Here is a 25,442-nt window from a genome sequence, read left to right as displayed (position 1 = left end):
TCAGCAGGGCTGCGATCACCCAGAGGCATTGAAGCGATAAGAACTCAGAAATTGCAGCAGGGTTCCATCTGTGGAAAAATCACTAAGGAATTTTTTCATCTGGCATTTGAAAGTGCGGACAAGGCGCTCGACCTCCCCATTCGATTGCGGATGGAAGGGAGGTGCGGTAACATGATGAATCCCTTGTCCAGTACAAAAATCACGGAAGGCCTGCGAAGAGAACTGAGGGCCATCGTCCGTGACGATCGTGGATGGAAGACCTTCTAGCGCAAAGATTTTGGACAAAGCCAGCGTCGTCGCCGCAGTGGTGGGCGACGGACATCTAACAACAAACGGAAACTTCGAGAAGGCGTCAATCAACAGTAGCCAATAAGTACCGAGGAAGGGGCCAGCAAAGTCGGCGTGCACCCGTTCCCATGACTGAGCTGGATCAGGCCACGGAGAGGTCATTGTATGAGGTGCCGCCAGTTGTTGAGCACACTGGCCACACGCAGCAACCATATGGGCGATGTCCGAATCAATACCGGGCCAATAAACGTGCCGGCGGGCCAGGGACTTAGTCCGAGAAATACCCCAATGGCCTCCGTGCAACAGTTTGGGAACATCATTGCGAAGAGAGGCTGGCACCACAACCCGTGGAGATGCGCCATCCGTGGCCAGAAGAACAACACCATCACGAATAGACAGACGAAGGCGCAAGGCATGGTAGTTGTGAAGGGGATCCGATGCCCGGCCCTTGGTCCTGTCCGGCCAACCTCGTTGAACAAAACCGATCACCCGCCGCAGGACCGGGTCCCGCGCGGTAGCCGACGCGACCTGCGAACCTGTAAGTGGAAAGCCCTTGACCGCACGACGTTCTTCCTCATCAATGTGGAAACAGAGGAGTTCATCACGATCGAAAACAGGGTGGGGCCCATCGGCAATCGCGACAATGCATCAGCGTTGGTGTGCTGGGCCGTGGGGCGATAGTGAATCTCATAATGAAAACGAGACAAGTATAAGGCCCAACGTTGCAGGCGGTGAGCTGCCTTATCCGGAAGTGACGCCGAGGGGCTGAACAGAGAGACCAGTGGTTTGTGGTCGGTGATGAGGTGAAACTTAGAACCATACAAAAAAACGCTGAACTTTTTTAGAGCATAAATGATAGCGAGCACCTCCTTTTCGATTTGAGAGTAACGCTGTTGCACCTCGTTGAGGGTCTTGGAAGCATAGGCGATGGGTCGTTCTGACCCATCCTCATACCGATGGGCGAGAACAGCCCCTAGGCCATACTGTGACGCGTCAGTCGCCAGAACCAAGTGCTGACCCGGACGGAATGTGGCAAGACAAGGAGCCGACTGCAAATGAGCCTTCAGGTGGACAAAAGCCTGCTCACACCCGTCGGACCAACAGAAGGGGACGTTTTTGCGTAACAGCTGATGCAGAGGATAAGCTACCGCCGCTGCGGATGGAATGAATTTGTGATAATAAGCAATCTTGCCTAGAAACGCCTGAAGTTCTTTGACCGTAGACGGCCAGGGTAGAGCGTTAATGGCCGCAACGTGCTGACGGAGAGGACGTATACACTCACGGGACAAGTGGAAACCAAGATACTCAATGGAGGGTTGGAAGAACTGTGACTTGTCCAGATTGCACCTCAACCCAGCCGAATGCAAAACCCGAAACAGTGAACGTAAATTACGAAGGTGCTCCGCAGTGGAGGCTCCCGTAACAACAATGTCATCCAGATAGTTTATGCAGCCGGGAACGGAAGCCGTGAGCTGTTCCAAAAACTGCTGAAAAATGGCCGGTGCGCTAGTGACGCCAAATGGTAATCGCTGGTACTGATACAACCCACAAGGAGTGTTGATAACGAGAAATTCCTTGGAAGTAGCGTCCAACGGCAACTGATGGTACGCCTCCGATAAGTCAAGTTTGGAAAAGAACTGGCCCCCAGCGAGCTTGGTAAACAACTCCTCAGGACGGGGAAGAGGATAAGTGTCAATGAGGCTCTGAGCGTTGACAGTGGCTTTATAGTCATCACACAATCGCAGACTCCCGTTTGGTTTAGAAACCACCATGATCGGCGATGCCCATTCGCTGGAGGTAACCGGAAGGAGAATCCCTGAAGCTGTTAACCTGTCTAGCTCAGCCTTGACAGGTGCACGCAACGCCACCGGAATAGGGCGTGCCCGGAAAAACTTAGGGCGAGCCGTAGGTTTAAGTGTAATGTGGACTGCAAAATCCTTGGCACAACCCAGACCAGCAGAGAACACGGACGAAAATTCAGAACACAATCCATCCAGCTGTTGATACGGAATGTCCTCAGATTTGAGGTGCACATCATCATCAATGGAGAACCCGAACAACTGGAAAGCAACATAACCGAAAAGGTTTTCAGTGCCTGCATGATCTACCACATAAAACGTGAGGGGCCGAACAACAGACTTGTAGGTAGTGGAAGCATCAAACTGGCCCATGATAGGAATTTTCTGTTGATTATAAGTCCTCAGATTTCGCGTAACTGGAGACAAAGGAGGGGAGCCCAACGCCAAATACGTGCGAGAATTAATGAGAGTTACTGCAGAGCCAGTGTCCACTTGCATGCGGATGTCTTTATTCAGAACACGAACAGTAACAAACAACTTATTTGTTTGAGAAAGCACACAGTGAACATCCATGTCCGACACCTCGTCCTCGTCGACCGGAACTTTATGCGACTGACACACAGAAGCAATGTGGCCTTTTTTCCTACATGAATTACACGTGGCCCAACGTTTTGGACACGCTGCCCTGTCGTGCTGTACGAAACAACGGGGGCAAGAAGGAAGCGCGGAACGAACCGGCTTCTGTGGTTGCTGGTTTTGCTGCGAGCGTTGCGGCCCAACGCGACGTTGTTTAGGCGAGTGAACCGCCGCCACATCTTCGTTCTCCTGTGCAACAGGCAAATTGTCCTTGTGGAGAGTTGACTGTACAGCGCCTACATCACACCACGCGTCTATTTGCGCGCCATCTGCGTGAGACACTTCAAAGGATTGAGCGATGCTTAGAACTTCCGACAATGACGGGTTTGGCAGTTGTAGGGCACGTTGCCGAACTTCTTTATCAGGAGCAAGCCGTAGAATAGCATCCCTAACCATTGAATCAGCATAAGACTCGTGATGAGTGTCCGTGACAAACTGACATTTCCTACTCAGACCGTGTAGTTCCGCCGCCCAAACCCGGTAAGATTGATGGGGCTGTTTACGACACCGGTAGAACGCCACGCGGGCGGCAACGACGTGGGTGTTTTTTCGATAATAGGCAGACAATAAGTCACACATTTCTTGGAAGGATAGGGAGGCGGGTTCCCGCAGAGGGGCTAACTGAGATAGCAGCTGATAGACTCGAGGGGAAATCCAAGATAGAAATAACGACTTACACATAGGAGCGTCGACAACGCCAAAAGCCAAGAAGTGTTGCCACAAACGCTCCTCATAATCCTCCCAGTCTTCAGCGGCCTCGTCATAAGGAGGGAATGGAGGCGGAGAAGAGGAAGACAGACGATGAGTAAGCGACGTCGACAATGCCTGAATCGCTGCCGTCAGCTGTGTTTGTTGTTCAATGAGCGCTTGCATAAGTTGTTCCATGTCTGCCCCGTCACGAACACGCAAATCCACAACGCAGTGAAAATATCCCGACCTCGTCGCCAAAAAGTGTTATAACCTTTAATCACAATAATTGCGTGGATATTCACACTCTCTCTTAGAAACAATAGCTGATCACATGATTACAACTCCATGGAGAAGAAATAAAAACTTTGAGGTTTGCCGATGACATTGTAATTCTGTCAGAGACAGCAAGGTCCTGGAAGAGCAGTTGAAGGGAATGCACAGTGTCTTCAAAAGAGGGTATAAGATGAACATCAACAAAAGCAAAACGAGGATAATGGAATGTAGTAGAATTAAGTCAGGTGATGCTGAGGGAATTAGACTAGGAAATGAGACACTTAAAGTAGTAAAGGAGTTTTGCTGTTTAGGGAGCAAAATAACTGATGATGGTTGAAATAGAGAGGATATAAAATGTAGACTGGCAATAGCAAGGAAAGTGTTTCTGAAGAAGAGAAATTTGTTAACATTGAGTATTGATTTAAATGTCAGGAAGTCATTTCTGAAAGTATTTGTATGGACCGTAGCCATGTGTGGAAGTGAAACATGGACGATAAATAGTTTAGACAAGAAGAGAATAGAAGCTTTCAAAGTGTGGTGCTACAGAAGAATGCTGAAGTTTAGATGGGTAGATCACATAACTAATGAGGAGGTACTGAATAGAATTGGGGAGAAGAGGAGTTTGTGGCACAACTTGACTAGAAGAAGGGATCGGTTTGTAGATATGTTCTGAGGCATCAAGTGATCAAGTGATCACAAATTTAGTACTGGAGGGCAGTGTGGAGGGTAAAAATCGCAGAGGGAGACCAAGAGATGAATACACTAAGCAGATTCAGAAGGATGTAGGCTGCAGTAGGTACTGGGAGATGAAGAAGCTTGCACAGGCTAGAGTTGCATGGAGAGCTGCATCAAACCAGTCTCAGGACTGAAGACCACAACAACAACAACAACAACAATCTGATACTAAGTTTTGCCCAGACGATCTCACTTGCAGCTTCAATTTCTATCTCTGTGGGTTTGAGTCTTTCGGCTAGTGTGACAAATACACTACGTTCATTTCATGTTTGTCGGTTCTTTCGATATATGCTTAAATTTTCCCCAAAAATCTCACTGCTGTCAATTCCAGGTTCCAACCTTCTTTTCTGTACCTAGTATTATGTGAGCTACACTGCTTTTCAAGTGCACTTCAAACTCAGGCACTTTGTAGGGAATGCTTCCATAGTTTACTATTAGAATTTTAATGCGATCACCAATCTTATACTAATACTTCTGGATTTCCTATTGCTATTTTTGTCTGGATTGGATGGAGAGTTGCCTATTCTAAAAAACCTTTGTGTGCATCCCACACACAGTCAGCTACCTGAGTAGCAGCCTTTGATGTGTAGTGCACATCTGACCTATTTAGGGGGACCCTACAGTTCTTAACCTTATGTCGTAAGTCCAGAAAGTTGCAGCCTAGCTTGTTACAGAACCTTCGAAATCTCTTGTTCAGTCTTTGTACTCGACTCAGTACCAAAGAGCCAAAGTCAGTTTTGGGGGCAATGCTGCAAATTGTGAGCTTTGTTGAAAATTTATGTGCAACCCTGATCTTCTATACCTCTTTGAGTTGCTGGAATAAACCAAGAATGACCTTGGAGCCCATACCATAGGCATCATTTGTTGCAACTTTGGCCACAAACTGCAGTTGGTTGCACCCTTGCCCCTGAATGGCTCATGGAATAGCCTCTTCAACATGATGGGTGAGGCCCCCAAGCATAAACACTGAGTGCACCTGGTGTCCTTTCTGTCCCTTGTTGCTGTTTCCCTGAGTGGTAGCATCTTTCACCATACCTTTGAACTGCCGATGATTAATAGACCCCTACTCTCTTGCGTTTGCTTCCTCCTGACACTGTACAAAACATGTTTCCTCAAACAGGTGAAGTGAGTCCCACATGTTTCCTCAAACAGGTGAAGTGAGTCCCTCTGGCTCAGTTTCAGTTTCAGTGAAAGACAGCACCTCAAACTTGTTGGTTAGGGAGATCAGTACATCATCTTGAGTCATACCTGGTCCCCATCCAACCTGTACAGGATGCCTAGATCTATGATTGACATACCGTTCACAGTCAAGTGGACGAGTAGTGACAGATTCTGTTCTTTCTGCAGAGGAGACAGGATTCACTTGAGAGGATAGTACTAGAGGCACCCCTGAGACCTATATCACATGTGCACTGATTTGCAGCTGCTGCCAATTGTTTGACAGTAGTCAGGGCGATTTCCAGCTGTTTACAAATGTCAACCACTTCATCCTGTGTTGAGAATAGCATTCACCACAGGGTAGCATTTTGGCTGGTGCAGTGTATTACAAGGCAGTGACAAATAACTTTAAATTAAAATTGCAGATTACCTTTTAATCTATTGCACTAAAAAGTTGCTAATTCCCTATAAGAATTGAAGCAGATACATAAAATGAGATTTATATTAAGGCAAGACAAAAACCTGTGTTTTTTCCTACAACATGTTGATGTTAGTTACAGAAAACAGAGTTAATTTATGATAAATGGAGATAATATATAGGGATACTCCTCTTTAAGTTTGTTAGTTAGAAAATCTGCTACAGTAACTGAACTACAAACACCAATTTGTTACAAATTGTTACAGATTGCTTGTAGATTATGCAAAGGACAATGGTAACTTCCTAAAATTCTCAAAAATGCATGTTTATTTGCATTGATATATGTATCCTCTGGCTGAACTGTGAACCAAAATTCTGATTTGCTACGAATTAAATTTCTTATCCAAAACACTCGTACAGCTAACTTAAGGAAACAAAGTTTTGTAAGTGCCGGAAAATTCTGAAACTAACCTATATCTCATGTAAGTGTACAACAAAACTGGAGAAAGATTGTTTTCAATGAGGATAGGCCTACTGTCCTAAAAAATTTTAAAAGAGCACAGTTTAGTTTAAACCTTCAATTGATGATAACTGTACTAGTTAATCGCAGCACTTGTGAATGTTCAAAATTTCACAATATATCATAATATGAATGGATATTGATACCATCAATGAGAGATTACACAGAAGAAGTGATGTCAACAGTAAAATATGTGAATCTAGAACTTTAACCCAATGCAAGATTTTGTACAAATGGTCCCACACAAGGGAAAATTCGTAAGTTGGCTTTTATGTATAAATAAATATGCATATTGTATGGATTTTTCACTTAGCTGATTCTGTGCACACTTCTACACAGGCATGCCGAAGAAGAACACTGTAGCTTAAGTTTATCTCAGTGAATATCACTAAGATGTGCAGCACCAACAAAGCATGTCTTCTCCCTGTTGCAGCTAACAGTGTTGATGAAATCAATGGCATTCTGCAATGATGTTCAATGTCATTGTAAATTGATGTCAAATATAAATTCAGACTTTCCCCAGGAAGTGTACTGGGAGCCTTGCTGCTCGTGACACATATTGATGGATTTAATCACGGAGACAAAACAAGTCCCCACCCCCCACTCCCTGCGTTGCCCATTCCAAAGTTGAATTTATTGAGTGATATCTGTCCCTGTCATTCTGGAAAGGCAACAAGTACCTTTAAAGAGTAAAGGTTCCTTTGCTTGATCTCCATTAGCCACAATTTCTTCAGGGATTAATAACCAAAATATTTTGTGGCTTTTGCCCTCCAGTACTTCATATTTTAAGATTAAATGTTGTGTCGTTTTATCCCTCAAACAACATATTCTTTCTATATACACATCATGAGGATGTGTTTCCTGAAGTTCCATGGCCAGTCATTAGACCTACCGTAAGTACAATCTGCCTCCTGTTCAAGCTCAGGGTTGCAGAGCTTCCCCTAAAACATGATTTCAGTGTCTATATTTGGGTTTTAGTCCCACAGTCTATGTGCTATCTTCTGATCCAGCTATATAGTTTAAATTTTATCTTCACCATGGTGATTGTTAAGACATGTTTTGGTTCAGCAGATGGAGTCACGTCCTAGCAAGTCTATCATCTAGTTCATTACCACTAATTCCTGAGTGACCAGGGATCCACAGTATCTTTACACTAGTGCTTTTCCCTAACCTCAAAGGGATTTCATGGCATTCTGCAATGACGTTTGATGTCATTATTGGGGCTGATAGAGATTTCAGAGCTGCTTGGCTGTGTACATAGATTCTCCTCCAGGTGTGTTTCCTATTGTTATGTAAAAAAAGTTTATTGAAGCAACCGGAAGCTATGGTATAGTCAGCCAACATTTACCAAAACTTTCCTATGTTTACCTCCTTCATAATATTAGCATGGGACTGTGCACATCCTAAAGATTTCCAATCTTTTCAGTGTTTTACTTGTATGTCCAAGCTGCAGTCTCCATTGTAATCCAAAGATGTAGTGGGGATATGTCCAGCATGCTCCCCAACACTGCAGTGGCAATGCTGCCAATTCCATTCATTATGGCTAGGCATACAATCTCAGTACTTCCTCATGCTCCTTAACAGCCGCTTCTGTTCTACTTTATTCCACAGTACTGAAGCCCTGTAAAGTATCATAGGTTGTATTACAGAGGTGTAAATCCAGTGAATGTTCTTGGGACTAAGACTGAGATTTTACCACATGCCCTAGCATACATAAAAGTACCTGTGCCTTTGAATACATATTCTTTATGTGACCGATCCATATTAGTTTTGCATCCATGGTTACTCATAGGTGGGCCTACTGCGCAACAGCTGGTAGAATTATGTCAGAGAGCTTAAGCTTCCAGTACGTGTCTGGGAGATGCTAGATCCTGCTTCCTACACCAATTTTGCACAGTGTTCATGGTGCATTGAACCAATGTTCTTGTGGTACTTGCAGACCTGTGTTCCCACAGTACTTGCAGATTTGCTAAGTATTGCTATGATTAAATCATATGCATATTCTTGACAAAAATAGCATCTAGTATTTAACTGCTTAATGAACTCATTTACCACTAGTCTTCGCAGTAGTGGTACAAGACTCCATCTCATGGGCATCTTATAGTGGTGTTGATCACCCACAATTTTCACATCTTTCACAGTGATTTTTAACTTTTGTGTACTCAGCATAGTTTTAACTCAACTACATGAACTGGTCTTGATGCCATGCACTCCTGCAACTTTAACCATGGATTCGAAGGTCATGTTTGTTAAAAGTCCCCTCAATGTCCAGAATGATGCAGAGCATGATTTCAGGATAGAGTAGTGCTTTTTCCCCCTTCTCGGTTGGTGGTGTACTGTTTTGCATTATTTATTTGGTTGATATGTGTGTTGGTTTTCATGTTGAAGAACCTCAGTTAACCTTCTTTCCCTAATGTCTCCTTTAACCAGTTTTTCTGATGTCTTAAAAAGAAATGAGAACAGACTGATTGATCTCATTTAGAAGTAATGAGGACAGACTGATTGAGCTCATATCCTTAGCCTTGGAATGCTCAGTTCTTCCTGACCTCAAAAGGAAATCAATCTTCACTGTCCTACAAGCATTAGGAATGACTCCTACAGTTAATCTCACTCCAAACAGTCTGCATAGGAGTGTGCTTGTTACAGTGGAGCTGAAAGATGCCATCGAGGCACAGTGATTTGGGCTATTGAAACATTTCCCCTGACTACTGTTTTTTCTTGAACTCCAGATTGGCAGATTCCAAGTTCTCCCAATGATAATCATTATCTCACAGGGGCAGAATATTGACTTGGATTGTCTGCCTGAGTGCATTTGAGATGAATGATTTTTGAGGAACACTTCCAGCAGCTCATGTGCTGACCTAGTATATGCGCCATTCTCCATTCTCTGTGTAACTCTTGAATTTGTTTGTAGTATAGTGATAATTTTGTGAAACATACCTTCCACCTCATCACAGAATAACTTCCAGGATAACTGTTTCACTTGCTTAACAACAACATTATATTTAGATAGGGCTTCTTTACATTTTGCTCACTGTCCTTTCCTTCTTGTAAAGTTAAACAGTCTTACCTGCTTCCTTTGCAATTCATGTTTGTTATGCCTTCAAGATATAGTCCTATTTGTGTAATTCTTGGTAATTTGATGGTTTTCTAAATATGAGCTAATAATGGTTGCTGTTGCTTCATCTGCCATTTCCTCAAAGTGTACTGCATTTTTATACGAGTTTGAACATCAGATAGATGTATACTTAGATCTTTGCTGTACAAATCCTTGTGTGTCTTCCAAGGATTTCTTTGAACTATAATGTGTTTAACATTCATTTACACCTTAAATGTAATACATATACATGTGGTCAGATAAGGATAGTCCCATTACCACATGCCATTGTTTGACATAACTAGCCATAATGACTATACCAAAAATTTTATCAGTTACCCAATTCCTCATGCTGTTCCAAAAGGTAGATTCCTTATCCCCCTATTCATGATCTCCAGGCTGCACTCTAGTAAGTACTCAAATAGGTACTCACCTGTGCTGCCGATACAACTGCTTCCGTGCACTAGATTTTAGGCATTGGCATCATAACAAACCAGCAGTTGTTTAGTAAGCTGCAAGAAGCCACTTACCAGTCGCTTCACTTCCTGGAATGGAGGAGCACTATCCTTCTAAGCCAGTATGCTGAAGCCAGTACTGTTTCCCCCATGTTCACTTCCTTATGATGTCTCATTCTGGCATTCAGTAGTCCCTGGAACAGAAGTTTGCCATCAGTATAAATAAAATTTGGTTTTTGAAAGGGAGTTTTTTCAGTCCTTGCATAAATCAAATTGCATATCAGGGAAACATCCACGTCCAGTCTTCCCAGATGATGACAAAAGGCAGCAGTTGCCCCCTACTGTGCAATGGGTTACTCAGCAACACTTCCAGTTGCCAATTTGCTGCTGTTGTCACCTTTCATGCCTTTAATCACCCTGACAGTTAGCTATGAAGAACATAGATCTTACTTTTGCTTTGCTTCAGGGATGTCTCTCCACTTTCACCACAAGACGTTTGCTTTCAGTTCCAATTTCATAGTTGATGATCCTAAAGTCCTCTGTCAAGACTTTCTGGCTCTCAACCCATACTTTCTTGAACAGGTATTCTGTGAGAACGTTCCTTAGTAGTTTTGGCACCAAGATGGAATTTGTTTGGCCACTGGTGCCCTTTATACTAGTTCAGTTGAAAGTCTGTGCAGAAGCTGCCAGACTACTGCTGTCATACTGGCATGATGTTCTATTCAGCAGTCAGAGAGAGTCCCTTTAGTCAGCCATAGTGCCAGTAGTGTCAGTGTCGTCGTAACTGCTGTCTGATTCACGTCTGCTGTGCAGCGAGCTACCTTAATTTAAGTATTAATTGTATTTTTCTTACTTGTCACTTCTTCTTCTGTGTGTTTTTGCTTTTAGGAAGCTTTAATTGTCAAGTACTAGTAATAGTGTTCCATAGATTTCGTGTTCGTTTTGAATACAGTCAGAGAGAGTCCCTTTAGTCAGCCATAGTGCCAGTAATGCTAGTGTTTGTTTTCAATACAGTCCAGAGACAGGTAGTGCTATTTTCATTGTTTTCTACAAGAAGTGGCTAGCAACCACAGTTTAGTCAACAATCAGCTGCCTTTAGTGAATTAGCAGTCTAGTTAAAAGTTGATTAACTCTCTACAGTAAATTGATTTCTTAGGATGGATAGAATGTGTGACTGCTGTGTATGGACGCAGGAGGAGGTGGCCACTGTTCGCAAACAGCTGAACGTGTTGAGGGCCGCGGTCAGCCGTCTTCAGGCTGCTGCCTTGGAGTGTAGCGGTAGTGGGGAGTCTGCTGTCGAGACATCTTCGCGGGTACCGGGCGCGGTTGGGCCACCCTCTCCCTAAGGGGAGTGGCGGGTTCAGCGGTGTTCGCGGCGCAGGAGGCTGGCCATGTGGCATCGCCTGCTCTGCCTGTGAGTGGACACATGGCCGCTCCTTCAGCAAGGTCCGAGCAGGCACACGGGGGGAGGGGTTTATTAGTTATTGGGAGCTCCTATGTTAGGCAGGTGATGGAGCCCCTTAGGGAAATAGCGGAAAGGTCAGGGAAGAAGGCCAGTGTTCACTCTGTCTGCTTGCCAGGGTGTCTCATCTAAGATGTGGAGGAGGCCCTGCCGGTGACGATAGAGAGCACTGGGTGCATCCGACTGCAAATTGTTGGTCATGTCGGCACCAATGACTCCTGCCGTCTGGGTTCAGAGGTCATCCTCAGTTTGTACAGGCGGTTGGCAGAATTGGTGAAGGTGGGAAGCCTCGCTCGTGGGGTGGAATCAGAGCTAACTATTTGTAATATTGTTCACAGAACCGATCGCGGTCTTCTGGTTTGGAGCCGAATGGAAGGCGTAAACCAGAGGCTCAGATGATTCTGCGGAGATCTGGGATGCAAATTTCTCGACCTCCGCTACCGGGTGGAGAAATGTAGGGTCCCCCTGAATAGGTCAGGCGTGCACTACATGCCGGAAGTGGCTACAAGGGTAGCGGAGTACGTGAGGAGTGCACATGGGGGTTTTTTAGGTTAGAAAATTCCCTCCCTAGGTCCGACAAGACGCCTCCTGAGACGCGGCAAGGTAGGAGTAGGCAAAATGCAACAGGGAATAACAATATTAATGTGCTAATAGTAAACTGCAGGAGCGTCTATAGAAAGGTCCCAGAACTGCTCTCATTAATAAACGCTCACAATGCCCATATAATGCTAGGGACAGAAAGTTGGCTGAAACCAGATGTAAACAGTAATGAAATCCTAAACTCAGATTGGAATGTATACCGCAGAGACAGACTGGACAGTGAAGGGGGAGGCATGTTTATAGTGATAAGAAGTGCAATAGTATCGAAGAAAATTGACGGAGATCCGAAATGTGAAATACTTTGGGTGAAGGTCACTGTTAAAGCAGGTTCAGACATGGTAATTGGATGTCTCTATAGGCCCCCTGCCTCAGCAGCTGTTGTGGCTGAACACCTGAAGGATAATTTGGAAAATATTTCGAGTAGATTTCCCCACCATGTTAGAGTTCTGGGTGGAGATTTTAATTTGCCGGATATAGACTGGGAGATTCACACGTTCATAATGGGTGGCAGGGACAAAGAATCCAGTGAAATTTTTTAAAGTGCTTTATCCGAAAACTACCTTGAGCAGTTGAACAGAGAACCGACTCATGGCGATAACATTTTAGACCTTCTGGTGACAAACAGCCCCAAACTATTTGAAACAGTTAATGCAGAAAAGGGAATCAGCGATCATAAAGCGGTTACTGCATCAATGGTTTCAGCCGTAAATAGAAATATTAAAAAAGTTAGGAAGGTTTTTCTGTTTAGCGAAAGTGACAAAAAGCAGATTACAGAGTACCTGACGGCTCAACACAAAAGTTTTGTCTCAAGTACAGATAGGGTTGAGGATGAGTGGACAAAGTTCAAAACCATTGTACAATATGCGTTAGATGAGTATGTGCCAAGCAAGATCATAAGAGATGGGAAAGAGCTACCGTGGTACAACATCTGAGTTAGAAAACTGCTGCGGAAGCAAAGGGAACTTCACAGCAAACATAAACATAGCCAAAGCCTTGCAGAAAAACAAAAATTACACGAAGCGAAATGTATGCGAGGAGGGCTATGGGAGAGGTGTTCAATGAATTCGAAAGTAAAGTTCTATGTACTGACTTGGCAGAGAAATTTTGGTCTTATGTCAAAGCGGTAGGTGGATCAAAACAAAATGTCCAGACACTCTGTGACCAAAATGGTACTGAAACAGAGGATGACAGACAAAAGGCCGAACTACTACATGTATTTTTCCAAAGCTGTTTCACAGAGAAAGACTGCACTGTAGTTCCTTCTCTAGATTGTGACACAGATGACAAAATGGTAGATATTGAAATAGATGACAGAGGGATAGAGAAACAATTAAAATTGCTCAAAGGAGAAAAGGCCGCTGGACCTGATGAGATACCAGTTCGATTTTACACAGAGTACGTGAAGGAACTTGCCCCCCTTCTTGCAGCGGTGTACCGTAGGTCTCTAGAAGATCGTAGCGTTCCTCAGGATTGGAAAATTGCACAGGTCATCCCCGTTTTCAAGAAAGGACATCGAACAGATGTGCAGAACTATAGACCTATATCTCTAACTTCGATCAGTTGTAGAATTTTGGAACACGTATTATGTTCGAGTATAATGACTTTTCTGGAGACTAGAAATCTACTCTGTATGAATCAGCATGGTTTTCGAAAAAGACAGTCGTGTGAAACCCAGCTCGATCTATTCGTCCACGAGACTCAGAGGGCCATAGACATGGGTTCACAGGTAGATGCCGTGTTTCTTGACTTCCGCAAGGTGTTCAATGCAGTTCCCCCCAGTCGTCTAATGAACAAAGTAAGAGCATATGGACTATCAGACCAATTGTGTGATTCGATTGAAGAGTTCCTAGATAACAGAATGCATCTTGTCATTATCAATGGAGAGAAATCTTCCGAAGTAAGAGTGTTTTCAGATGTGCCACAGGGGAGTGTCATAGGACCGTTGCTATTCACAATATACATAAATGACCTTGTGGATGACATCAGAAGTTCACTGAGGCTTTTTGCAGATGATGCTGTGGTGTATCGAGAGGTTGTGACAATGGGAAATTGTACTGAAATGCAGGAGGATCTGCAGCGAATTGACCCATGGTGCAGGGAATGGCAAATCAATCTCAATGTAGAAAAGTGCAATGTGCTGCGAATACATAGAAAGATATATCCCTTATCATTTAGCTACAAAATAGCAGGTCAGCAACTGGAAGCAGTTAATTCCATAATTTATCTGGGAGTATGCATTAGGAGTGATTTAAAATGGAATGATCATATAAAGTTGATCGTCGGTAAAGCAGATGCCAGACTGAGATTCATTGGAAGAATCCTAAGGAAATGCAATCCGAAAACAAAGGAAGTAGGTTACAGTACGCTTGTTCGCCCACTGCTTGAATAGTGCTCAGCAGTGTGGGATCTGTACCAGATAGGGTTGATAGAAGAGATAGAGAAGATCCAACGGAGAGCAGCGTGCTTCGTTACAGGATCATTTATTAATCGCTAAAGCGTTACGGAGATGATAGATAAACTCCAGTGGTAGACTCTGCGGGAGAGACGCTCAGTAGCTCGGTACGGGCTTTTGTTAAAGTTTCGAGAACATACCTTCACCGAAGAGTCAAGCAGTATATTGTTCCCTCCTACGTATATCTCGCGAAGAGACCATGAGGATAAAATCAGAGAGATTAGAGCCCACACAGAGGCATACCGACAATCCTTCTTTCCACCAACAATACGAGACTGGAATAGAAGGGAGAACCGATAGAGGTACTCAGGGTACCCTCCGCCACACACTATCAGGTGTAGATGTAGATATGTGTGCCATTTGCCTGCCATGTTCAGCCACCCATCCTTCTTCGATGACTCCTTTGACTGCTTGAATGGCACGCATCCCTCTTCTCCTGGAGTTCGCTTTCAGCTATTGCTCTGGCAGCTTAACGTAATGCTACCTGCCACTTTCGTGTTGAGTGTGAACCCTTCACCACCTTGGTTTCAAGGTGTGGCTCGTGTTCACCATGGTCTTCATTCACTTCCTAAGGAAACAATTCCAGATTCAACCTATCACTGTATGTTTCTTGACCTTCACACAGAACTCAGCCATGGTATCTTCGCATACACTGATGGCTCTCAGACTGACCATGATGTCAGGTGTGGCACCGACGATTTCTGCTATCAATCTCCAGAACACTCTTCAGTATTTACAGCAGAGCTCTTCGCCCTGTATCAGGCCATGCATAACATTGGGTGACACAGGCTATTCAATCGTTTCTGCTCTGATTCAGTCCCTTCCAGAGCCTCTGTGTGTTGTACACAGTCCATGTTGTAGTGCAGGTCCAAGAAAGCTTCCACTTTTTCACTCTGGAGGGATCCACAGTGGTGTTTATGTGGGTCCCTGGTTACGTCTGTCTGATAGGGAATGGGGCTACTGTTGCTGTTGCCATGGCTGCAGTCATCCTATCTCAGCCTGCTCATTCTTCCTTTCCTTCCACTGATCTTATTGTTGCCGTTTGTCAGCAGGCAGTGTCTTTTTGGCATCACTGCTGGTCTTCCCTTCATGGTAAAAAGCTCTGGGAAATGAAACCTATCTCAGCTGGGGAATGAAACCTATCTCAGCAGTGTGGCCGACCTCCTCTCGACCCTCTTGCCATGAGATCATTATAGCTAGGTTGCTTATTGGGCACTGTAATTTTACTCATCACCAATTGTTAAGTGCTGGTTCACAGCCACTTTCTGCTCATTGTTATCAACATTTGACGGTTCATCATCTCCTGACGAAATGCCCTTTTTTTTACCACTTTTTTTCTAATATATGTTTGCTGTCTGAGTTATCGGTCGTTTTAGTGAATAATGTGTGGGCTGCCAATTACATTTTACTTTTTATCCATTGTAGCAATGTGGCGAAGTAATCTCCGGTATCCCTACTGCACATTTTGTTAACCTTTCTCCAAGAGGAAGCCCTTTTCTCAGCTCTCTTTCCTTCCATCGATTGGGCTTAACTTTAGTCATTTTTAACTCCTTTTTCATATTAGTATTCTAAGGTTCTGATATGGACACTTATAACCTTAGGTGTTTTTGCATCCTAAAACAAAACAAGCAAACAAACAAACAAACACAGTACCAAGATTGCTGTTTTAGCAGTATTGAACAGTTCAAATGCTGTCTTGACCAGCAGCTTTGCCTCATTCTGTGGATATATCTTGGGCTCCATCTCCTTCAGCCAGTCCCCTGTCCCCATCCCCTCACAGACTAAATCAGAGCACCCTTGTCCACATACACCTTTCTGAATTTGGGGCATTGATTTTGTCCACATTATCTTTTTCAAACAGGGCTATCTGGACAAACTTCACCATGCTGTGAGATGATGTTAACAAGTGGGAAGTCTTGTTGGGAAATTGCCATCCTAAAATCAAGACTGCAGTACTGTAGGCCTGACTCCCTGTTTCCTGCCTCATTTTTCTGGGTGTATTTATCCTGTGAACGTGGAGTAACAGATTCCTCTCTCATTCTCTTGCTCCCTGTCTTGGAAGTAGATGGTGCCTGTTTCCCGTTTTACTTTGAGACAATCTCTTCTTGGGGGTTTTATGTTCAAGGCCTTTTAGTTCCCTCCATTTGTTCTTAGTAAGCCTTTTTTCCTAATTTTTCTGAATATTGATCTGGTCCAGCTTCTCAGTAACATTTTCCAGCGCTGGAACTGTCCTCTTCCCTGCAGAAAAAGCTTCCGTCAGATCACTGTCCGATGTCTGGGTGTTTGAGGTATCTTGAATGTCAAGTTTCTCATTTTTTTTGTTTTGTTTTGTACTGTTTTTTTCCATTTTGGACCAAGGGCCATAGGAGTATAGGTACACACCAGCAGAGCCCCACACTGGTGTACAGCAAATTAATCAGGAGGTCACCTGGTATCGTTGGGACTCCATTCATTACACATCATCCCCTGTGCCGCACTCCCCACAACACAGAATGTGTCACACTTTGGGTTGGGCGAATGCTTGTGTTTTGTCCCAGTTTTTCCATCTGTTAATATTTTCATGTGAATGGCATGGCCCAAGACGCAGTACTTACCCCTCACCTCTGAAAGGATCTTCTTCGCATGGGGTTACAGTCCACTCTTAGGGGAGTGACTCTCATTAATGATCTGACAAACAAAATTAATACCCAGGCTTCATGCAGGTAATCCAATTATCTGTAGTGAAATATCAACTGATACAATGGGAATTATCCTCAGTTATGCACCTGATAGTGATTTGAAGAATATTTATGTAGATGTAATATGAAAGGAATTTGTAAAACAAAATTCCTTTGGGAGAAGTATGCTGTAATCAGTTACTTTATGAGACAAAACCAAATCAAACACTCTTGGTGTAATACGAGATGTTTATGCTTGGATCCTTATGCAGAAAACTGTAAAAATTCTTTTCAACCTGTGAAGCAATGACGACTATAATGCCTCAGTTAAGCCTCTTGGCATTCTTGTTGATCCAAAGTTAACTTGGGAAACCAAACAAACGATGTATGCAAAAAGTTAACCCAAGTCACCTGTCTGGTAACTAAACTTAGAACTTATGTGATGAACAGGTTACTGTAAAAATAATCAGTTTTGGACAATATAATGTAACTGGATACAAAAAAAGTCTACTCCCTATGTGGCTACAGAACATGCACATAAAAGAAGTTTATACTTATGCAAGCTTTTGGAGCCAGTGGCTCCTTCACTCGACAGAAGGGTTGAAGGGGAAGGAAGAGCGGTGAAGGAAAAGGAGTGGAAAGGTTGAGGAAAAGGAGTAGATTTTGGAAAAGTCATTCAGAACTGTGGGTCAGGGGAGACTTACCAAATGGGATGAGAAGGAAAGACTGATTGTTTCGGTCTGCACCAGACAAGATTTGAGAACCTCAGAGCTTCCAGAGAGAGAGGGGGGGGGGGGGGGGGGGGGGGGGGGGGGGGGGGGGGGGGGGGGGGGGGGGGGGGGGGGGGGGGGGGGGGGGGGGGGGGGGGGGGGGGGGGCAATGTAAAATGTAAACATTTATTTAAAAAATCATTATAGCCATACTTATTAAAGTACAAATCTAAAATTTGGCGTGTGTAAAACAAAAGAGCTGTATTTTAACAGAAAAATGTAATAAAATAAGCAGGATTAATATTTTGCCAGTTTTTTTATATAAAAAGCCGTAACTCAAATTCTAATCATGCATTTAATCTGAAAATTTTACTGTAGTGTCCTGAGAAGATTATAAGACCACTAAAGTACAGTTATTAATTTATGGTACAGTTTGTATCATTAACAGAGTTATTAATTTTGCACATCCGAAATGAACTTTTTTTCTATATACAATCATCAAAAAATCAGAATGTAATTGCAGGATCTTGTATTTTTTAGTTCCTGTGAGACACCAACACATTGCAAACAGTTCCTGAAAATTTCATAACATTAGTGCATATGCTTTTAGAGAAAAGGCTTCTTATAACATGTAATACAGAGAAAATGAGGTTTAAAGATTTTCTTCTCATACTTCTACATTAATATTCTTACCTCAGTTTTAAAATCTGCCATACTGATACTCCTCATCCTACAGGTTTCTCTTTCCTCCTTGAATCTTCCTGGCCTGTATTTGCAGGTAAGACTGATCTGTTAGGTTTCTTGACGCTGCTCTTGTCGATGGTGTAAAATGCTTTTGTTGTAAACACACCAGGATCTATGCCAACTCTCTTCATCACTTCAGCTCTGCCATTATTTTTGTTATTGTAACAAAAAACTGCATCATAGACACCTATTTTGAGTGCTTCAAGTACACAGAATATCCTTGTTGAGCATCTAATCCAAATTAATTATTGAGGCTTTCATTTGCATTCTGTGTCATTCTGTGTAGAAACTTCCTCAGTAAATCAGGTTTTGCAAGAAACCTGAATGTGGGCTTAATTGCATTCATAATAGGATCTGGAATGAGTGTTTATGTGAATACATCTCATTTCTCTTGTTGAACTTACACCAATCATCTTTTGGACACAGATTGTGCGTGGGTGTTTGGTCAGTGGATAGTTTGTCGATAAAAATTGCCCACACAGCATGCCTCATTGTCTCTAAATTATGTGTGTTTTTCCTGATAGCTCTTCCATAAAATAACTGAATTTACTTTTTTCTCCTAGTGGTTTTCCATCCTCTAGTACTTCACGTTTTTTCTGTTTCAGCAAGCGACGAAGCCTACCACCAAGCCTCTTATGCATGTGGCCAACACATTCCAACTTTTATATTGTTGTATTGCACGGATTTTTATCTTTTACAACTTTGAACAAAAAGGAGTCACCATCACCAAGGTATTTAATTTATCTAACACCATACTGGTCCTCATATCTGGAGAACATCCTCACAACTGGAGCAGCCTCCATGACCCCACTTGAGCCACAATAATTTTTAGAGCATGCTACTGCATGCTTTTCTTGCCACAGTTTCTCACTGTCTTCATTGTTGGACATTCTCATTGTTGCACACTGGTGGTAGTATTTACACATTTCTTCATTTAAAACTTTACCTGAGTCAACACCAATAACAGATGCAGCTCCATACACAATAAATTACCTCCTTCCGTGCCCTGTTCAAGGTATCTCAGAGCATATGCTAAACTAAAATTGCTTTCATAGGTACCAGTGTCAGTTTTCTTGGAGGAGGAAAATGAAAGTTCATAGCCACACAAATTACAAATTAATTTAAAATCGCTAGCTATTCCCACCCTTCTTTCTTCAACAACAATCATTCATTCCTTATTTTTACAGTTAACACACGAACATGAAACTTTATAGCCTGGCAGAGAAACTCTAAGTCAATAAGTCTGAATTTAGTGGAATTCATATCAGCATCATTCATGCACCGGTACAATTCACCTATCCCAAGTTTTGAAGCTAAAGCCGAGAGCTTATGTTCTTCATTTCGCACTGCCTCCTCTTTTTCAATTGTAAACCGATTTCCATGATCCACTATTTTCTAAACACAGTTTTTACACCACCCATTATCCATGAATCTTGACTTCCATGTAAAGGTTTGTGTATTCAATCTTCCACGTACTAATGCGTGTTAGTATTGTCAAAACATAAATGAACCATATGCAAGAAAGTTTTCAGGCAAAGATATAGATGTCAGCCAGAGAGATAGATGTCAGCCAACGATATTGAAAGAAAATAGCCTTCACACTGACGAAAATTCCACTGAAGCAAGCAGTTTCCCAAATGTCGGAAAAGGTGGGAATGGCTGCCAGTGCATAGTTAATCAGTTTAACAATTTAAAGCTACTATCACGATAAAATTCAGACGCAACATAGATTAAACTGTGTAGATCTAGAAAATAATATTTTGAAAAATTTATTCTTTTGGACCAAAATCCATTACATCTCCCCTTAAATGTGGAAGACAGGGTAATATGCAAGATTACTGCTAAAACAGTGTGCATGAGTTAATAAGAGTGAAAATCTAAGTGCATTGTACATAGCAGAAGTGTCTACTTTTTGCAGTCCTCCTCCTACTTCTTTTATGTACAATGCACATAGCTTTTCACTCCTAAATCCCTCCTCTCCTTTTCCTTCACCCCTATTCCTTCCCCTTCATCCATTCTGCCGGAAGAAGGCATCACTGGCTCCGAAAGCTTTCATAAGTATAACCTTCTTTTATGATTGTGATCTGTCGCTGCTTGGTGAGAACAGGTTACTGCTGAATTCTTATTACGTCCTTTTTCACAGCCACCTCACATATGCAGTTCCTCTAGGGCAGAAATAATTTTTATTTGATGGAAGAAAGGCCATTAGTTGCATCTCTGGAGTAAGAAAACATGTATTATACAGAGAATACTTTAAAGAATTCAAAATGTTGACATTTGCATCAATGTTAAGTCTTAGTTGTTTGGGGCATATCAAGGAAAACTAAGACAGCCATAAACTACAACAGTCTATACTATGCTATGGCACACATCAAATGCTGATGCTGGACACCCCTTGGTTACTATACTTAATAAGCCCCAAAATAGTTACGTGTACAGAGGGACCCAATTATTTAATATGTTACCACCAACAAACAGCACACAGTGCATCACTGAATGTCTTCAGAAATATTACAAAAAGGTAGACTGAACAAAAAGCCTTCTGTATGATAGAAAAACTTAAAACATGCAATGAAAATAATCATTGTACTAAAACCGCTGCATGATGTGACCACTGTACTACATCAGCTCTTCTGAAACTATTATGATATCATACTGGTATGCTTTATTTTCATAATGCATTGTTAAAATGTTTTTCTCAATATGTGTATTATGTTACACATACTGTTTCTTCTTTTGTCATTTTGTGTGAAGCATTTATATTTAATGATAACCAAACCTATTCAGTATAAGCAATATATGTTCTTTCATATGTATAACTTATTATGTAGCTATACCGTTTATGTAAAATGATGACATCAATTGCATGTAAACATTGCTTGAAGATGAATCAGTAAATCAATTCAAAGTCAAATCAGAAAGAAGAAAATCAGAATTTATGTTGTTTAAAAAAAAAAAATAAAATAAAATAAAATAAAAATTCTACAGGCCATTCAGCCACCTCTCTGTTATATTAGGTATATACAAAAAATTGATCACCAACTTCATTGAAAAACTATTATTTTTCATCAGGCAGAGGATCAAGCTGGATTTAGAAAGATTCAAAGCACAAAAAAGCATTTAAAAATTGTAAGGTAAATTATATAAAAACAACTATATTAATTAAACTACTTGTACAACTTTTACCAACTGACCTGCCTGCACTGTGACGCTTTCTTTGTGGGAATGACCAGCAACAAACTGTCCATTCGCATGAATGGACACAGGCAGACAGTGTTTGTTGGTAATGAGGATCACCCTGTGGCTAAACATGCCTTGGTGCACGGCCAGCACATCTTGGCACAGTGTTACACCGTCCGAGTTATCTGGATACTTCCCACCAACACCAACCTATCCGAACTCCGGAGATGGGAACTCGCCCTTCAGTATATCCTCTCTTTTCGATATCCGCCAGGCCTCAACCTCCGCTAATTTCAAGTTGCCGCCACTCATACCTCACCTGTCTTTCAACAACTTCTTTGCCTCTGTACTTCCGCCTCGACTAACATCTCTGCCCTTACTCTTTGCCTGAATATGTCTGCTTGTGTCTGTGTATGTGCGGATGGATATGTGTGCATGTGTGTGTGTGCGAGTGTACACCTGTGCTTTTTTTCCCCCTAAGGGAAGTCTTTCCGCTCCTTACCCTCTCCCTTAAAACCCACATCCTTTCGTCTTTCCCTCTCCTTCCTGGAGAAGCAACCATTGGTTGCGAAAGCTAGTAATTCTGTGTGTGTGTTTGTGTGTTTTGTTCATTGTGCCTGTCTGCCGGCGCTTTCCCGCTTGGTAAGTCTTGGAATCTTTGTTTTTAATAAATTATATTAATTGCCACTTTACAAGAGATTTTGAGGATCATTTTCGAAATACTGTAGGAATAGCCCTGAAAAACAAGGCGTTGAAAGAATCTAAATGAGTATATTGAACAGTATATTTTTGCTACAGCTTCCATTAGAATTCATGACAATAGAGGGAAATTGGGAATTTGATGAAGAGACATGCAAAGAGATTCTGTGTCTTCATGTTCAGAACTGCTCTTGGCAACCATAGAGATACTTTTGAGAGCTGTAAATTGGGAAATTAAGAGGGAATTCATATCTTGACCACTAACATTTTGCTAATGAAATTATACCGTCTGTTCCTAGAGTAGACCCTTCAACAGCAAATGGAAGAATGTCATAAAACAAGTTTGAATGTAGGCCTGATAATGAGTTATAATAACTCTTGTATAATCAACACACTGAAGAGAAAATTAATATGTAACACAGTGAAGTCGTAGAAAGTGTTTAAGTTTTGTATTTGGGTAATTTACAGTCCACAGCTAACTGGATGAGAAAGAAACAGGTAGAAGAGTAAAAATGGCCAAATGTTTACAAATCTAGATTTACAGTTTGTCAGAAACATTTACTTTACTGTCAGTTTATATCACTAATTGTGACTTATGGCCATGAGACATGCAAAAAATCATTCCAGAACTGAATGTTTCTTAGTGTACAATAGGGCAATGGATATTTTGAGTCACTAGGAGAGACAGGAAAACAAACAAATAGACCAGGGAATAACCGTTTGTGAAAGATGATGTTACAGTTTTAATGAAATGAAAACTGTGCAGCACATATAGCAAGGCAGATGGGTGGTGGATGGTGCCTATGTAATTCAGCAAACTACAGACACATACACCAATATAGAATATGTCCTGCAAGATGTACATTTGAGGATCTGATGTGTGCAAGCTCTGAAGCTGTTGCAATTTCCAAATACTGGGCTGAAGTCTTGCCGTCTCATCCTGTCTGCTAAGTCCTACCTGACCAGTAGTTCTGGGTGGCTTTTCCAAAATCTACCACTTTTCCTATACCTCTCCAGACCTTTTCCTTCACCCCTCTTCCTTCCCCTTCAACCCTTCTGCCTGTAAAAGGAGCCACTGGCTCTGAAAGCTTGCCTAATTATACTCTTCTTTTATGTGTGTGTTCTGATGCTGCTTGTTGAGTAGATTTTTTATCCATCCAGTTACATTATATTGTCAAAATTTGATTTTTTCCATTGTTATAAATACTGTACATTGTACTTTGTATTTATTTGGGGCCAAAAAATTCCATTTACCTTGTACATCTTATACCCCTTCTCCACAGTATCTCTTACTCTCAAATGTATGTCATGGGAAGACATTTTTTTGCCATTTGCATAACTTTTTTAACTTCCACCCTTTTACATAATATTTGTAAAATCACAAGAGAGAATCATTTTAGTTCATTCCATAATTTTGTACCTTTTGAACAGGTTTGTGAAATTCAGAATATCAGCAGTATTATTCTTCATGATTTAAGTGGATACAGTGAACTTCATACAGCAGTGAGTGAATTAATAAGAGACGTCAAAGAACAAATTTCCGAGCAGTTTGATAACTGGACAAGAGATGTTGGAAGTGCTGTACGTACAAGGAAGCTGAGGTATTTATAATTTTTATTTTCATTAACTGGAGTTGTAAAATTTATTTTTATAACTGAAAAAAATAATTTTCAGCCTCCAAACAGATCAACCAGTTGTGCATTTTGAAGGCAGGCTAATGAGAGTCAACTATGATCATCGATTAGTCAGTCTGATACATGAAGTACGTCAGCTTTCAGTACTAGGATACAAGATTCCTTCTCATGTACAACAGACAGCTGAGTTAGCAGCAAGTTTCATGCGTCAGGCAAAGGCTCTGGAACAAGTGAGTGTATTATGCTTTCTCAAACATTTTTGTTCATTTCTTGCAATCTTCCCTTTTCAATTTGTTCTCTAAGGAAATGTTTGTATATTTGCATAATGTTTAGTGGGACATGTATTTTATTTTTTTTATTTTTGATGGTACATGAACTTACGTGTAAACAAATACAACTTGGGAAGTTTACTAAAAAAGGAAATCTTCAAACTGCGTTAAACATGGATTAATCCTAGAGCAGAAAATTTAAGCCTAGAATTACAGAAAAATTTCGCTATTGGAATAGTTAATTATGGTTTATTTTCATTACCCCATAAAAATTGTTATATTATCAATGTCAAATTTATGTTTACAGTAATGAGCAGAACATAAATGGGTGCTTATTTTTCTTTGTTTATTTAAATTATGAAAAGTTTGTTCCTTATTTATCAATTTAATAATATGGCATTTTCAAATAAGCTGATCTTCTCCTGAAACTCTGTCTTTATCTGTAATTTTTTGTGAGTTTTAAAGTCGTCCACACTGACCACATGTATACTTCTTGCATGAGCTCTGCGCAAGCCACTGTATGGCATGTGGCAGAGCGTACTTCATACCACTACTAGGCATTTTCTTTCCTTTTCCACTCACAAATGTAGCAGGGGAAAAATGACCATCCAGATGCATCTGTACAAGCTCTAATTTCTGTTATCTTATATTTGTGGTCCTTATTTGAAATGTGCATTGGTGGCAGTAGAAGTGTTCCACAGTCAGCTTCAGATGCTTGTTCTCTAAATTCTCTCAATAGTTTTCCACAAAAAGAACATTGTGTCCCCTCCAGAGTTTAGCACACAATACACATCTGTTGATCAAACATACCAGCAACAGATCTAGCAGCCTACCTCTGGGTTGCTCCAATGTCTTTTTTTTAATTGGACCTGGTGCATTTCCAAACTAACAAACAGTATTCAAGAAAAGCTTGACTAGTGTTCTGTATGCGGTCCCCTTTACAGATGAACAACACTTTCCTAAAAA

General features: G+C 41.8%; 1 protein-coding gene across 1 annotated transcript in view; it reads left to right on the top strand.

Annotated features, from left to right (window-relative positions):
- LOC126328907 (cytoplasmic dynein 2 heavy chain 1) overlaps nucleotides 1-25,442 on the top strand; it is a 906,666-nt gene that overhangs the window by 202,905 nt on the left and 678,319 nt on the right. The window contains exons 12-13 of the mRNA XM_049996078.1: nucleotides 24,005-24,174; nucleotides 24,248-24,437. Coding sequence (XP_049852035.1) covers nucleotides 24,005-24,174; nucleotides 24,248-24,437 — 360 coding nt within the window. The remainder of the gene's footprint in view (nucleotides 1-24,004; nucleotides 24,175-24,247; nucleotides 24,438-25,442) is intronic.

This window comes from Schistocerca gregaria, chromosome 2 (genome assembly GCF_023897955.1).
Source record: "Schistocerca gregaria isolate iqSchGreg1 chromosome 2, iqSchGreg1.2, whole genome shotgun sequence".
In the NCBI taxonomy this organism is placed as follows: domain Eukaryota; kingdom Metazoa; phylum Arthropoda; class Insecta; order Orthoptera; family Acrididae; genus Schistocerca; species Schistocerca gregaria.
The sequence above is the reverse complement of the archived record's forward strand: the minus strand, read 5'-3'. Positions and strand labels throughout refer to the sequence as shown.